Genomic DNA, 16,049 nt, shown 5'->3' with positions numbered 1-16,049 from the left:
GTTTTATCGATTTTGTTCCATAACACTCCGGATTCACCAGGCAATACTATTTCCTTCGATCGTCCCTCGTACACCGGCCATGAGCGAAGGTGGTGGCGATGGAACGGTGCGCCACAGGAAGAAAACTGCCGGCGAGGGCAATAACCGGCCACGCAAAGCGTATGAACCAGATCACTCTTCGGACCACTCGTCGTTATTGATTTTCTTTTTCTTCGTTTAAAGGAAATTTACGTCGTCCGGTGGCTCGGGTGGCACATCGCCAAGCGTGGCCCAGCAGCACCAAATGTGGGCGCGAGTCGTACTGATGGTGGGCATTGCTGCGATCGTTTACTATACCACGTTCCGGACGCGGGAGAAAAAATTTGCCACCCAACGGGAGGTGCTGGAGCTGCGCACCCAACCGCTCGACTGTTCGCGTCCGTACTTTGAGGAAATTACCAAGTTTGCCGGCTGCATACCGGCCCAGTGTGGTCGTTTCGTGAGCGATAAAATCGTTTCCGTGGCCGAAGCTGGCGTTCTTCTGGATTTGGCGCGGGCTGGCTTCACACACGGCCAGTCGGCTGGCGGTGCCTCGATACTCGATCTTCACTCGGGCGCCCTCTCGCAGGGCACACAGTTCGTAAACATCTACAAGCTGCCGGAGGCACGGCGCATTTTCACCGCGCAGCATATCAACGTTTACCGGCACGTGAAAGAAAAGGTACAGCAAGCGGTAGCCGACCAGTTTCGGCTGCGGGCCGATGCACTCCACCTGACGCATCCGACGTTTTTCTCGCGCCTCACCAACGCCACCGCCAAAACGATTCACGACGAGTACTGGCACACGCACGTGGACAAGGAAACGTACCGCTCGTTCCACTACACCACGCTGCTGTACCTGACCGACTACGGGAAAGACTTTTCCGGTGGTCGGTTCGTGTTTATCGACAACGAGGGCAAACACAACCGAACGCACGTGTATATTGAGCCACGCAGGGCTCGCGTCAGTGGGTTCACTTCCGGCGCTGAAAATATGCACCACGTGGAGCAGGTAACGCGTGGCGTACGGTACGCGATTACGATTTCGTTCACGTGCGATCCCGAGTATGCGATGGCCGACCCGAAGATGGCACTCGATGATGACGATGCAGCTGACGACGAGAACGGCGGCGCCACCGGAAGGGATCCAGCGGACCGCGTGCCCGATGGTGGCAGTTCGTCCGTTCCCTGAGATAAGGCTGCGTACACTACGACCGTGTTGGTCATTCGGACGCTAGAGGAGTTCAGTGCGTAGAAACAGAGAATAGTAGACCGAGCCATTTCCGTTTCCTTTCCCACTCTTTCCGCTACATTCCATCCATTGTGCAACGTGCGGCGGCTAAACATTCAGAAAACAAATCCAGTATTTTATTTGTAGTACAGTTGGCCCGGCAAATAACCTCGCTTGATACTTGATATAAGACAAAACATAAAAAATATCATTACTAAGAAACAGTAATCCGATCAAAGATGGCGCATATACACACCGTGGCTCGGAAAAGATTCCATCTAGAAGCCAGGGATAACTAACCACTCTCCCTAAAGCAATACGAACAAAATGTATGTAATTTTAATCTAGCGCACGCGTTGTTCTTGGACAAAGTAAATGTAATTTTGACACTCACCGAAGCTTTGTTGCGTGTTTCTTCGTGTTACAAAAATGTAGGTGAAACTCGCAAACGACGAACGATCTGTAGCGAAAGCGAACTTACTCACCGCCTACCTAGAGTGGACTTTGATTTTGAGGTAAACCATGCGCAAAGGACGAAGGGGGATCTGCCAAATGCTGCCGTAAAAGGTATCTTTATTTACATCCTTCTATCGAATTGTACATCTTTCGCTTTCTACGCTCTCTGTCCGTATACCATATTCTTGAGTTCGTGTCCTTCGTCGTCACTCATTGAAAACACCACCCCACTGTACTGGTGCCAACACTACTTCCAAAAGGTCACACTTTCGTCTCAGTCCATCCGTGGACAGATATGGTGCAAGTGCAGATAGAACAACGACGGGCACGAGGAGCGTCAACGGTAGTGTGCAATAGAATTCGTGGTGGTGCATTTACTCGTCTCAATGAGCTTTGCTCGCTTGCGTGTAACCGGCAAGGATCGGCACTGATACGGTTAATTCGTAAGTAGGTCGGTTCCGATTAGGATCATGGGTTTTATTTGCCTCTGGCTCCTAGACGCAGGATGCTGGTGCTGTGCTCCTGCAATACACGCACCCATTCTCTCTTTAAGAGACGCGCCATTTATTCCATTCACTATAAGTAGTTCAATTAGGCTTATTTGTTAACCAATGTTTGTTCACATCTATTCTTCAGAACGCGTTGTTCGTGTTTTGCTCTTAATCGCTAAACCTGGATGTCCTTTTTTGTTTGTTTCACGTATCTCTCTCTCCCGTTTTTTCCGACATTTCTTTCCTTGTCACCCCCCAAACAAATCACACATGTTGCAATAAAAACAAATGAAACGTGACACACTCTTCGAGTTACTTTGGGGCTTTCGGACTACTTTCGCGCAAAAGTAGCCAAAGAAGAAAGGTAACTTAGCAACGAAAAAAGAACACGAGAGATGGAAGGAAGCGTATCGATTTCATTAAAAAGAATGTGATGTAACACAACGACGACTGCACACTTTCTGTGCTGCGTTGGTTTAGAAAATTTGTTTCGCTATGCGAATCTCGCACGAGGCTAATTTTGTGAAAGAACCCCGCAGGCAGATGGAAAGTGGTCCGTGACACACAGCGCCCCATCACTCCGAAAGCGGGGGGGTGCCACTCTGTGCGCTAAATGCATTTAAAATGCACTCACAGAGCGCCATTAAGGAAACTGTGCGCTCTAAACCCCGGGAATCCCGCGCTGCTGGTCACGTCACACGTCATTGGTCACACACTACTTCTCACTAAATACTACGTTCTACACGCTAGGGTCCTTAGGTATCAAAAACGGTGTCGCAAGCATTCCTCAGCCGACCCGGGCCGAGCGCCCGGGTGGACCGCACACTTATGTACAACAGCAGAAAACCAAGTAAACTGGGAATGTGTTGAAAAGGAGATGATGATGACGGATGGGCTTAGAACAGCTGCTGCAGCACGGTGGCAATCTGTTTCATTGAGTCACCCATCAGCATCGATCGGTGATCGCCCTTGACGGTCAAGATTTCTACCTTTTGGTTGCAGAGCTGAAAGAGAGAGAGCATCGATTAAATTAATTCCTACTCCGTCTGTCACCCGACGCGCGACACTTACATCCGATAGACCGTAGTCGCCCTGTAGCTTGGCGTAGTTTTCAGTCGGTTTGACCAGCTTAACGTTGGCGTTGATCTTGGACGATGGTTTGTACATGTGGCTCGCGACGATCTTACCCACGAACGATTTGGCCGTCGTTTCCAGCTGGTGGTTCGAAAAGAAAGACGCGTTAATATTCCCTTGCTGTACCGTGTGTGGCAACGTCGGCATTCCCCTTGTGACTTACCAGTTGCTTCGAGTACTGCGGCGCCTTGGCGTGCACCATTTCCGCGCACTTGGCCACCCGATCGTTCCACGATTTCGCCTCCACCAGCTCGTGGGCCGTCTTGCCGTAGTCCAGCTTACCGCAGACCATCGCAAAGTACGCCAGGGCGTACGCTTCGTCCACCGCCTGTACGACCTCACCGTTGGCGTTGCGCTGCTTCTGCGCTTCCGTGTACCAGCTCACGTACCGCGGCGAACCGTCCAGCAGCATCAGACTGCACTGGTCACCGGCCGACTCCAGCTGGGCCACCATTTCGTACGCGATCGAAGCTCCGAACGAGTAGCCCACGATCGTGTACGGACCGCGCGGCTGCACCGTGCGTATCTGGCGGATATAGTACGCGGCCAGCGTCACGAGCGAATCGAGTGGGGCCGCCTCGACACACTGCAGACCGTAGACGGGCACGGGGAGCGTTTTGGCCAGCGGAATCAGCGCCGTAATGACACCCTCGATCGCATGCACCACAAACACGGGCCGCACGGTGGCACCCTTTTTGGCCGGGGGAGCTGCAGCCGATTCCAGCTTCACCAGACACTCCTTCGGCATCAGCTCGGCACTGAACTTCACCTGCGTTCCATCGCCGATGGCCGCGTGCTGCTGCAGCAGTTGCTGTTCGGCCGCTGATTTCGAGCCACCGTCCGTGGCCCCTTCGCCCGCTGCACCTCCGGCACCACCGGCAGCGACGTCTTGCGCCGTAGCGCCACCCTTCTCGAACGAGCGCAGCTTGCCGAAGGTGAGCAGCCGAATTTCGGCCGCACTCAGCACGAGATCGAAGCTGCGCTCGAGCGTTTGCTTGATTTCCGCACCCATCAGCGAGTCCATGCCGAGATCGGCCAGTGTCGAAGCGTCCGACACGTTCTTCGTGTCCTTCAGGCCCAGAATGTTCGCAATGCAGCTCACCAGACTGACGCCCGCTCCCGTTTCCGTTTTGCGCTTCTCCGCGATCACCATCGACGCCAGGACCGGCGACGGTTGCTGCATGAACAGATCCATCGTCTGCAGACAGGACGGCATCCGCTGCGGAAGCGTTCCACCGACGACCGTATCGTTGTCGCCCAGATTCTCCAACACCAGCCCCGTGTCTCCGATCGCTCCCCACTGGATGGCGGTCGCAGGAAGGCCGGCCGCATGCCGTGCCTCACAGATACGCTCCATCGCCGAGTTGGCCAACCCATAGTTGACCTGCCCGATGTTACCGCGTCCGCACGAGACGCTCGAAAAGCACACGAAGTAATCGAGCGCCGGGCACAGTTCACGGGTGGCCACATCGAGATTCTTCGTACCGTCCACCTTCGGCACACAGACGGCCTTAAAGTCGGCCTCGCTTCCATTCTCCAGCAGTCCATCGCGAAGGACGGCAGCCAAATTGAACACACCACCGACGGGACCATGGCGGGCGGCCTCCGTGAGCAGCTTCTGGGCACCGCGTAGCGTCGTCACGTCGTTCGTATCGATCACCACCTTCACGCCCCGTTCCGTCCACCGGCGAACCATGAGCGCCTGGTAGCCACTTCGGACGCCCGATCGGGACGTGAGGACGAGAATCTTCGCGCCGCGCGACACGAGCCAGTTCGAGAGTTCGAGTCCGAAGCCACCCAGCCCGCCGATCAGGACGTACGCCTTCTCGGCGTGCATGTACGTACGCGGGATCGCGTTGATGTGCTTCGGTGCCGGGACGATCACCTTCTGTTTCTCCTCTTCGCGCACGCGGATCACCACCTTGCCGATGTGCTTTCCGGAAGCCATGAAGCGGAACGCTTGCTCGACCTGCGTCTCTGTGAACAGGCTCGTCGGTAGGGGCCGCACCGCGCCACTCACAATACCGTCCGCAACGAGGCGGACCACCTCGGCGATCGTATCGTCATCGCCCTCCATCACACTGTCCAGCAGGATGCCGTGGAACGAAGTGTTCTTCAGGAACACCGACATTCCGAGCGGGCTGTTGTTGTTCAGATCGAACTTGCCAATCTCCAGGAAGCGGCCGTTCAGTCCGAGGCAGCGAACGGACGCTTGCAGCTTTTCCTCGGCCAACGAGTTCAGTACCAGGTTCACACCGCGGCCCTGCGTTTCGCGCATCACCAGCTGCTCGAAGGAACAGTCGCGGGAGTTCCCAATGTGCCGATCGGTTAGCTGCGGGAAGGTGCGCTTCAGGAACGCTCGCTTTTCGGCCGAACCGACCGTCGTGTAGACGGTCACACCGGCCGCCAGCGCGACTGAGATGGCCGCCTGCCCAACACCGCCCGAGCCGGCGTGGATGAGAATCGATTCACCGCGCTTCATGCGACCGCGCATCACGAGCGCATAGTAGACGGTCGAGTACACGCACGGCACGGTGGACGCTTGCTCCATGGTCCACGTGTCCGGAATGGCCCAGATCATGTTGCGCTGGGCGACGCACGTCGTGGCGAGTGACTTCGCTTGTACCATCGCCATGATGCGCCGTCCGTTCGAGTCACGCCCGGCAAACTCTAGGCCCAGGATGCAATCCTGGGTCGCCAGATCACCCGGCAGTGCGTCGGCACCGAGCTTTCCGGAGCTGAGCATCACATCGCGGAAGTTGATCGGCGCATAGTACACGGTGCACAGCTCCGTGCGCGCATCATCCGTCGGTTGGCGCGATAGCGAACTTTCGATCCACTTCAAGCTGGCCAGATCGCCCTTCGTCAGCGCGTTGATGTACGCGTGCTCGACCGGCAACGACGGTGCGTTCGATTGGCTATCGAGCCGCAGGTGACGATACGAGCCCCAGCATGCACCAGAGGCACCCGCTGAGGGGCGCAACACATTGCAAATCAGATCCTTTGCCAGTTGCTCACGGTACGGGGAGGCCGTTAGCGAAAACTTCGCTGCGCTGCGATCCTGGATGAAGTACAGCCGGGCAAACTTGCCACCAGCTTCGTTTTTCACGCAATTCAACAGTCCCTGGGCACCGGTCAGCTCCTCGCCCTGACACACAACATACACATAGGTCGAGCTTTCCTCTGCCTTGGTCAGTGCCTCCTTCAGTGGCTCCAGCCACGTAAAGTTCTTCTCCGTGATGGGCACCACCACCGATTTGCGATCTGCCAGCTCCGCGTTGACCGGACGGAGTAGAAGGAACACGCGCTTGTCGCACACTTGCTGCGTGACGAGAAGGAAGCCAGCGGCGGCCAGCACCGGTCGTACGGTTTTCATGTCCAGTGCCATACGGGATTCTTCGATCAACACGAAACCGTCCGCCCGGATGGTGTCGCGCAGTCCGCGCAACACAACGCTCGGTTCCCCGTTCGTCACAATGCCGGCGAACAGATCGTAAGCGATCGCCAGGTGACAGTTCTGCTCGATGGCGACCCCCCCGGTCAGATCCTTGTTGAGGACGCGCACACCCGTCTCACCGTAGTGCTGGACGAGCGAATCGGGCTGATGGGTGGTGGCGATCGCTACATCACTGGCCAGCGTTGGTTCACCTTCGATGATCGCCTGCACTGTACCGGCCATCGTGCTTTCCGGCGAACGTTCCGCACTCGCTTCCACCACCTTGATCTTCAGTGCACCGGCACTGTTCTCGATCACCAGGTGAACGGCGGCCGTAATCGATCGTAGCCGCGCTTTATCCGCATTCTCCGCCAGCTGCTTCTCCTCGTTGCAGTTCGGGACGAACACGTACTTTTCAAGGGTCGGCGCGGCTTGTGTTCCCTGGCGGCGCGGGGCAAGTGTGGCCCGAAGTCCACGCATCTCAACACCGCCACTCTTGATGACGTTAATGTCACGGTACATGTACACGGGAACGTTCTTAACCGTGGCGGCGGCGGCGGCATCCTTCGCCGTGGCCACTGTGGCCAAGCTGTTCAGCAGCTCCAGGTGGCGGGCAGGGTTGATGACGATCTTTTCGATGCGCGTCGGCAGATACAGCTCACGCAAGTCCTTACCCAGGATGCTAAACTGGAGCATCGTGTCCATGAAGCTAACCCAGTTCTCACGCCACTCCAGCTCACCGGTGATGGCACGCGAATCACTGCGCGTCACACCGCGGAACAGGCCACCGTAATCGTAGCCCCGAAGGCGCAACTCCTTGTAGACGTCGCCCGTGTTGAGCGCCAGTGCAGCCTTGTCCGTTTCCAGCTTCGACAGCGGGAGTTCCTCCTGGTCGATACTCTCCGGGATAGTAAGACGCCCCGAGACGGCCAACGTGCCACCTTCGCAGATCTCAAACGCCCCGGTGCCATCGAAGAAGTTGATCCCAAACTTAACTGAACCGTCGCGCGGCAAGATGGTGGCCCGATGAAAGACGGCGTTCTCGATCACGACCGGCGTTTTCTCCAGATCGGCACCGCGCATCTTGGCGAAAGTGCGCCACGCGAGCGTCAGGTAGCCGGTGGCCGGGAACAGCACACGGCCATCGATCGTGTGACCCGCCAGGTAAGCGTCCTCGTCTTTACCGAGATTGACATCGATGATCGTCTCACCGGATTTATCTGAAAACGGGGGGTTTCATGAGAAAAACGAATCGAATCGCGATCACGGGATAAACGCAGTGAAAAATACTCACTCTCGACACCGATACGGGCGAGGAACCACTTGTTGGTGTGGTCCCACTTGACGAGCGAGTTGAGCATGGGCGTGCCACGGCCAACGGGATACGTGATCGGACGGTACAGCTTCTGCACTTGCGGCTGAGCTCCGGCGGCATACAATCTGTCCGCGAGCGGGTCGAGAGAATCATCAGTCAGTTAATAAACTATCGCCCACTAAAGAGGATAGACTCGACGGCCAAACAACACTCACTTGCCAAGGTTGCTCAGAAGGAAGATCATATTGTTATCGTGATCGCGCTTCATGAGACTCAAGTTGGTGGCGTCCTTGCCGAGGGCACGCTTCAGAATGGCCTGCAGCAGTCCGTGCGGCGCAATTTCGATGCAAATCGCATTGGCCGGCACGTGCCGCAAGCCCTCGGCGAACAGGACGGGCGACAGGAGATTGTTGACGTGGTACGCCGACGACGACTGTTGGGCAAGGGCCGTGTTCCACGAATCTTCCGGAATACTCGTACTGATCCAGCGCGGTGTGCGGCTCTTGGGATTCGGGATGATCTTGTCTAGCGATTTGCGCAGTTTTGGGGCCGCATCCGCAATGTAGCGACTGTGGAACGCAATGCCGGACGATTTCACGCCCTTGGCGAAGATACCCTGTGCGTTCAGGTCGGCGATCACCTTGCCAACCGAAGCGACCGGTCCGGAAATCTGCGCCAGGGTAAAAAATGGTCAAGACACGTTGTTCCCTTTGGCTCCGGGGGGGTCTCTACTCACCGTAACGCTGTCGCTACTGTTATGGCACGCCGGAATAACGTCCTTCGGTAGCTTCTCCTTGCACTCCGCCCACGACAGACCGACCGCGGCCATCTGACCGCCAATCAGCTCGGTGTCGAGGATACTGCGGCCACGCCAGTAGGCCGCCAGGACGGTCTGCTCGGGTGTAAAGCACCCGTCGGCGTACGCGCAACCCAGTTCACCGACCGAATGGCCCACCATTCCGTCCGGCACGATACCGACGTGCGTCAGCACATCGGTCAGGGCCACCTGAACCGCGGCGATCGAGATGAACGAGTTGAGGATGTTGTCGAACCGCGAGTCATCGCTCTTGGTCAGCACATCGATCAGGTCCACTCCTTCCGGGCGCAACGCTTCGGCACAGCGGGCAATCGTGTTGTGGAACACCTCCAGCTGCATCAGGTCCCGCGCCATGCTGGCCCACTGCGAACCCATGCCGGAGTAGATGAACCACAGCGGTCGCTTCTCGTCGCTCACCTCCAGCACCTCACGGACCGGTGGCTTCCCATCGCCCGCCACCACCGTGTAACCGCGGTGATAGTGAAGCGGAGTATTGCGGCTACTGATCTCGTTCACCAGACCCACGAATTCCTCATCGTCCTTGCTAACCGCCGCCTGATCGAGGAACGCTTCGACGGCCTCCTCCGTGCGCCCCGAAGCGATCACCAGCTTCGGGAACCCGTCACGCGGGCTGATCGGTTTCGGTTTCGGGTTCGACTTCAGAATGACGTGCGCATTGGCACCGCCGAACCCGAACGAGTTCAACCCGATGATGCCCCCGTTCCAGGGCATGTTACGGTCCACCACCTTTAGCCGCCCATCGAGCAGCCCGTACAGGTCTGGGTTCGGGTTGCGGTAGTGTAGATTGCCCGGCAGAACGCCCTCTTCCATGGCGATCAGGATTTTCGCGATCGAACAAACGCCCGACGCCGGCTCCGAGTGGCCCATGTTCGATTTGACCGAACCGACCAGCAGTGGGGTTTTGCGATCCTTGCAGAAGTAATCGGTGATGGCGTTCACTTCCTGCGGATCGCCTACCTTCGTGCCGGTTCCGTGTGCCTCCACGTACACGACGTCGGCCGCGCTGAGACCGATCTCTTCGTACGTTTCGCGGATCAACCGTTTCTGCATCTCACCAATCGGATACGTGATGCCCTGGTCCTTGAACCCATCCGTGTTGGTGCGCACGTTCAGCACGCTGGCGTAGATGCGCCGCGAATCGGAAGCTCGCTGCAGGAAGGTGACCACACACCCGTCGGATCGGACGTACCCGTTGCCCGACTCATCGAACGCCTTGCACATACCGTCCTTGCTGAGCATGTTGAGCCGCTTGAACTGCAAGGACATCGTTGGCTTCAGGATGAGCCCACAGCCGGCCACGATGGCCGCATCACAGTGACCCGCCTTCATATCGGCGAATGCTTGCGACAGCGCAAACAGCGAGCTGGAACAGGCCGTATCGACCGCGTAGCTGGGGCCCTTGAAGTCGAACGTAAACGATAGGCGATTGGCGAACATGGCACGGGCGCACCCGGTCAGCCCGTACCCATTGACCAGATCCGGATCAGCACACCAGTGCTGTTCCGTTTCCGAGTTCGAGCATCCGATGTAGACGCCGGTGCGACTGCCGCGGATTTCCTGTGGATTGATGCCTGCCGGAGGTGGTGAAAGGAAATGTCAGTCAATAAAAGTCAAGGAATTAACACTCAAGCCCACTTTTAAAAAACAAAAACCCCGTTCCAAGCCGCTCGCAAGGGACAATTACGTAAAACAACCTTGCGGCAAACAATGGTCGACGCATTCGACGTCACCGCTGTGGGGAACTGGGGAACTTCCCCAGGCAGGCAGGTGGTTCCTAACCGGTGTAAAGGAGGCTAACCTTAAGCCGATAGCCACAAAAACGAAACCATGACCAATCATCATCATCGGTACCGCGAGATTCAATTGCGCCACACGCGCTCCCCGCTCACAATTGGGAAGGTTCCGTCGACGTAAATGAGGTATTATTTGTTAAGAGCAATCCGCGCGCACGGCTTTTCCGTTCCGTGCGGGGTGTGCTCTTCCTCGAAGAACTTGAAGCGTCGGTCAAGCCACCACAAAAAAACGAAACAAACGAAAAGTAACAAAAAACAAATCACTCCACAACAATTAGAGTTCCAAGCGCGCTGCACACACCCCGGAGAAGCTAAGAAATTGCTTCAGAACGCGCTGAGCGGGGAGAAAAACGTAAAAATGGACAGCACAGCTTTTGCACATAAACTGACCACCACCCTTGGAGAGGACACTTGGACACACCGAGGCTCTTCAAACAAACTGCGCGCGATCGCCTCGCTACCAGCGCGACTCGCGATCGATCGACGAGGGATTCGCGGCGCGGAAGGCGCGGTTGGCTGGTAAGAAAATCAAATAATCGTTCAGAGCGCCGCCGCTGGCCCGTTGTGCGTCATTCGGTGATTTCGGGTGGGGAGAAGAACGAACGCACGGCACTTTTTACGGCATTCTGTGCACCGCGCCAATCCATCATCATACGATCGGCGCAGAAGCCGGAATCGAGCAAAACTATTACGGAATAAATGCGCTAACGAGTCAGAGTCGCGAGACCTTCAAAAGGTGGATCGATCCGTGTTGCAACGCACCGCGTGGCCGTACACTTGAACGAGCCCCCGCCGACGGAAATCCCCGGGATAGGACGTACCAGCATCAATGATCGCTTCGTGCGTGCACTCGAGCAGCATGCGCAGCTGCGGGTCCATGCACTCGGCTTGCTTTTGGTGGATCTTGAAGAACTCCGAGTCGAGATGCTGCAGGTCCTCGTCCTTGATCTTGCCGATGCGCGTCGGCAGATCGTAGAGTCCGGCCGGCCAGCGCCGGTCGTCGTCGTTCACCATGTCCACGCCCTCGAACAGGTTGCGCCGGAACTCGTCGATGTTGGAGCTTTCGGGCAGCCGGCCCGAGAAGCCTGTGATGCAGATGTCGTTCCCCATGATGGGCGGGCGGCCCCCGTCCTGGTCATAGTGGTTGCCCGCCAGGTCCCTGGGGACGCCGCGGCGGGTGTCAGTAGCGGTTACCTCCTCGAAGCGGGCCGGCATTGTGGTGTTGCTTTTGTTGCGTCGTTGTTTTCGTCTTTGCGAACGCTTGCCACGCGAAGGAATGGTTGGTGGGGCGCGCGGAACTGGGTCAGGCACGTTTCACCACCAACTGGATGCTGCTGAGGCTGGACCGGTAAACGTTCAATCGGTTCCAAACTAGATGGGAGGGCAGAAGAAAAGGGGAGAATGGTCAATAAGGCACATCCACATGTCGAGGAGGAAACCCAACGAAAGTGCAACTAATTAAAACTACACTCAATCAATGAATCCTTACAACAGAAGGGACAGATAAATCCTTCTTCTTTTCCACGACGCGCCTAGCCGAAGTTCCCCTTGCCATAATAAAAACGGTCGCTGATATGCGTCACATCTGTCTGTGGCGTTTACAGCACGCGCCCATTACGCGCATTATCCCGTCGTCGCGAGGTCGTCTCTCAATTAATTCGATTATGGTCACATTTTTCTCCGACAATTTCCGACCCCGTGTCACGAGTTCCCTTTTTAAAGGGGCATAACTTTAGACTTTTAACCGCCCGAACGTAGTAGACGAAAATAACGATCAGAATACGTTGGTGAAGTCAGGAGGAAAAGGATTCAGGGTAGACCTCAAGGCCTCAAAAACGAACCTCTGGTTCATTATTTACATGAAATCATCAAACATATTGCGCGGTGGTTATGTATTTCCCGGCGCTCTCGTCATAGGATTGACGTAAAGCCGACGAGCTTCGCGATCACCGATCGAATGATCATCCTTCGCCTTTTTTGCTTTCGCTCGCCGTCGACTGACGACAGTGACATGAGATTTTTGTTTTAAATTCCAAGAAAAATTTAAAATCTTGATGCTTTTGCTTTGAACGAATTTTTCCCATCGAAATCATATAAGTTCATATAAGTTTACTTTCTAAAATCCTATTCCTAGCACAGTTACTGCACCACTAAAAGCGTATTATCTAAAATAAATCATAAAAATTAATAAAACAGAATTCGTCGGTGCAAGACGACGGTGTAAACACGGCTCTCCTCCACCCGGTGTGACATAACAATGCACTGTACCAGGCCCGAGAGGATCACCCCAAAATCCATTCCAAAGGAAAGTGTTTACAATTCACACTGCTCGTGGTCGCCGGCGGCCACCGCGGCGTATCGCTCTCACGCGGAGTGCTTTCTACAACCTTTCGATGGAGGGGCAACTAAAAATTTCGCCAAACAACAATACGCGCCGCAAAAACCGCAAAAGCCGAACGAACCATTTCGAAAGGCCCGCTCGGGTCGCCGAGATGTTGAGCAACCGCGACACAGGCGAGAAGAGATGCCGGCTAAGATATTCGACCCAAATTAAAGGTGGTCACCTCACGTCGCTCACCGAAAGAAGCTCAGCGCCTTTCCTTCAGCCTGGTCCATTCGTCATCGACGGATGACGCGCGCGGGCAAGTCGCGATCGCCAGCAATCAGTCCGCAAAATTCGGCTACGTAACAACAGACGACGGTGGCGGACGGATCAGACGCGTGGTCCGCCGTGTGGCATAAAAAGGGGGCCACCAAAAACCGTGGTTAGGCACACGGGCTTACATAGGATCCGCGGACGTAACGGAAAATAGCGTGATCATCGGGACGATCCCGGGGGGAGTCCGGGCCTTGGAAGCAACGGAATCATCGCAGAAAAACCAGAACTCGGGGAAGAGGATGATCATATGCTCGCTGCTGTTGCCCAGCCGCGCCCATTGTACCCTCGTTGTGATGGACACAAATGGACAATTCCAGAAACGGGCACAGCCAGAAGAGCGCCGTTCCATTGGAGACCATTCAACCGAAAATCCCTTTCACAGGCGCTCGCTCGCCTGCCGTCGTCGTCAAGATTCACGTCAAACCGGTGAGCAGGTGGCGTGATCGCGATCGCGAACCCATCCTCCCGTCTGCTTCCTATGCCTCTGTCCTTGTCTGGTTCGATCGCTGACGATGCGGATGTTGATATTGGTCGCCGCCGAAACCGTTCCCGGGGAGTGAATGAGACGAGTCGAGAGGGTTGTTGGGCGCGGTTGTGGCCGCATTCGCGGGGTGCAAAATGCTTATACATGTGTAATGTTTTGTTGCCTCTCAAGTTCATGTTTACACACACGCCACTCCGCACACGCCACTGCGCACATGTGCGAACGGAGTGCAGCGATAAGGCTGGGACCGACCACGAGGTGGAAGAAGTACAACCAACCTTTTAGCGAACGCCCGTTGGCCTGTTCCGTGGGCGATGAGGTAACATGTAAAATTAAGTTTGCATCTGCGCACAGAGATCGATGGAAATGGGGAAAAGGTTCACACCCCGAGTGCCTTTTCCTTGGCACACGCCACTAAGTTCCCTGAAGCTATCGATCTAAATTCCCGTTTTTTAGTTCCTTCTGCTAACGTTGCACCTTCCCCTTCAGTGGTCATCACAGATAGCGGCCTCCCTTTTCGCGCAACTTGTTATCACTTCGGTAGATTCGCCGTGGTGCCGTGGTTCAAGTTCACCGCGAGGCCATCGGAAAGAACGATCATCCACGGAGCCACTTGGCAACCTGGCAATCAATCGCGCGCCCGATAGCATGGAGGCGTTGGCAACGTGGGACGACAACGAGATGTGGTGCGCCGCGGCACACGCTATCTGTGTTTCTTTTTGTTGCATTTTTTGCAAGCGATTGCCATCAGCCGATCCCGTGTGCGTTTTCGAGTGCAGTCGACCCGGGAAACAATCCTATTACCAGCTCGAAATCGGCACCATAAATCTATCGAAAACCGCGAGTACTTAATGATAGAAAGAGAATCTGTCTTTGCAAATATTTTACAATTTCACTTCCCTAAAACCACCTCACACACAGACTCACCTTTGGAACGGATTCACTGGGAACTGAGAGCAGGTATATCACACACTAAGGTCTCCGCGTGTACGATCGATCAGCGACGATCTTCTAATGAGTCCTGGGCACACACCGCGCACGGAAGCTGTTTCTGGGAGCGGAACTGCTGCTGAGGAGTGCACCACACGCTAGGCGCAAACAACACACCGTGGCTCTGTTCGCGGGCAGATCAAGCTCAAGCTTCCGTGTGTCCGTCCGTTTACCGGAACAGTCCGACGTCGAATGAGCTGCGGAGCGCGAGCACAAATCAGCAAAACTCACTGTCCGGCGCGCGTTGAGAGCAAAATATATTATCGCGCCAATCACTCCTTCTACGCACTCGGCTCGGATCCCTCGCTCACGCTCGTCTCCCTCGTCGGATCACTATCAGCAGCCGCGACGACCTCTGGGGCGGCGTATCACTATGTGGCAGGCGAGTTGCCACACGAGCCGGTGTATGTGTGTGCGGGGACGCGTGGCCAAGCCCGGAGAATCGGATGATCGAGCGTGTTGGGTCGTTCGATCCGATTAGCTTCCGAAATTCTGACCGACCGATGAACCGGCTTCTTCGAACGCGGCTAGGCTAGCTGCTGTCACACACGGAGCGGATTCGTAACTTCAACTAACTTCCGGCGTCGGATATGCGCCCTACTTATGGGGGGCCGTTTCCTGTTCTGGCGAATCCTTTTCTGGCTTCACACTCTGGCTGCTGGGGCCGGAGCTCTGTTGCTGATGGACCAGACGAGGTTGAGTTTGTATGGGTGCGGGCTTTGTCTATCGCCTGGAGCACGCCACTCCGTCCACCGTCCTTAGCTTATCTCCGCCAATCCGCCCGTGCTATGTGTTTAGCGAGTCGACGTGTGTGCCTGTCCGCGTGTCCGTGCTTAGTTCTTGACCATCAATTGGATTTATCTCACGAAAGATCACGCCGAATCGCAGTTGCCACTTCCGATACGTAAGAAGATTAAAGCGCTGGGGCTGGAGTTGTGGAGCACGCGGCAGCGGAATGGTTCTGGAATGCAAAGGAATATCCGTTAGCTACACTTGCGTACTGGAATATAAACAGTTAAATAATTGGTTCTCAACAGACATCAGACAGTTTGCGCCATGCTTTAGCATACATTCTACAAATTGTCTCTTGGCGGTGGAATTTCATCCAGCTACATTCCGTAAGCGGAAACAAGATTGCAAATTTGAAATGGCCCTACTGGTTAAAGTGTGTTTCTAATGCAAAGAATAACTCTTCCCAGGCATA

The 16,049-nt window shown here is 55.6% G+C and overlaps 2 protein-coding genes across 2 annotated transcripts; one reads left to right on the top strand and one right to left on the bottom strand.

The window, feature by feature from the left end:
• The first annotated feature begins 32 nt into the window (after window positions 1-32).
• Window positions 33-1,641, top strand: LOC128272325 (2-oxoglutarate and iron-dependent oxygenase domain-containing protein 3-like). The gene is made up of 2 exons (XM_053010112.1): window positions 33-159; window positions 223-1,641. Exons 1-2 carry the CDS (start codon window positions 80-82, stop codon window positions 1,208-1,210), a joined length of 1,068 nt encoding a protein of 355 aa, XP_052866072.1. The 5' UTR covers window positions 33-79; the 3' UTR covers window positions 1,211-1,641.
• LOC128272322 (fatty acid synthase) lies at window positions 1,365-12,053 on the bottom strand. The gene is made up of 7 exons (XM_053010110.1): window positions 11,534-12,053; window positions 8,818-10,490; window positions 8,297-8,751; window positions 8,061-8,206; window positions 3,494-7,986; window positions 3,268-3,411; window positions 1,365-3,200 (listed from the first exon to the last, which is right to left on the bottom strand). The coding sequence occupies exons 1-7, from the start codon at window positions 11,925-11,927 to the stop codon at window positions 3,093-3,095; spliced, it is 7,413 nt and encodes a 2,470-aa protein (XP_052866070.1). The 5' UTR covers window positions 11,928-12,053; the 3' UTR covers window positions 1,365-3,092.
• Window positions 12,054-16,049: the final 3,996 nt, after the last annotated feature.

Source organism: Anopheles cruzii, chromosome 3, assembly GCF_943734635.1.
Source record: "Anopheles cruzii chromosome 3, idAnoCruzAS_RS32_06, whole genome shotgun sequence".
NCBI classification, from domain to species: domain Eukaryota; kingdom Metazoa; phylum Arthropoda; class Insecta; order Diptera; family Culicidae; genus Anopheles; species Anopheles cruzii.
This window is presented reverse-complemented; position numbering and strand designations above follow the sequence as displayed.

Coding starts and splice junctions, on each gene's coding strand:
- LOC128272322 (XM_053010110.1), bottom strand. CDS start 11,927: ATGCCGGCCCGCTTCGAGGAGGTAACCGCTACTGACACCCGCCGCGGC. Junction 10,491..11,533: donor CGAAGCGATCATTGATGCTG/GTACGTCCTATC, acceptor CACCTCCGGCAG/GCATCAATCCACAGGAAATC. Junction 3,412..3,493: donor CGCAGTACTCGAAGCAACTG/GTAAGTCACAAG, acceptor TCGAACCACCAG/CTGGAAACGACGGCCAAATC.
- LOC128272325 (XM_053010112.1), top strand. CDS start 80: ATGAGCGAAGGTGGTGGCGATGGAACGGTGCGCCACAGGAAGAAAACT. Junction 160..222: donor AATAACCGGCCACGCAAAGC/GTATGAACCAGA, acceptor CTTCGTTTAAAG/GAAATTTACGTCGTCCGGTG.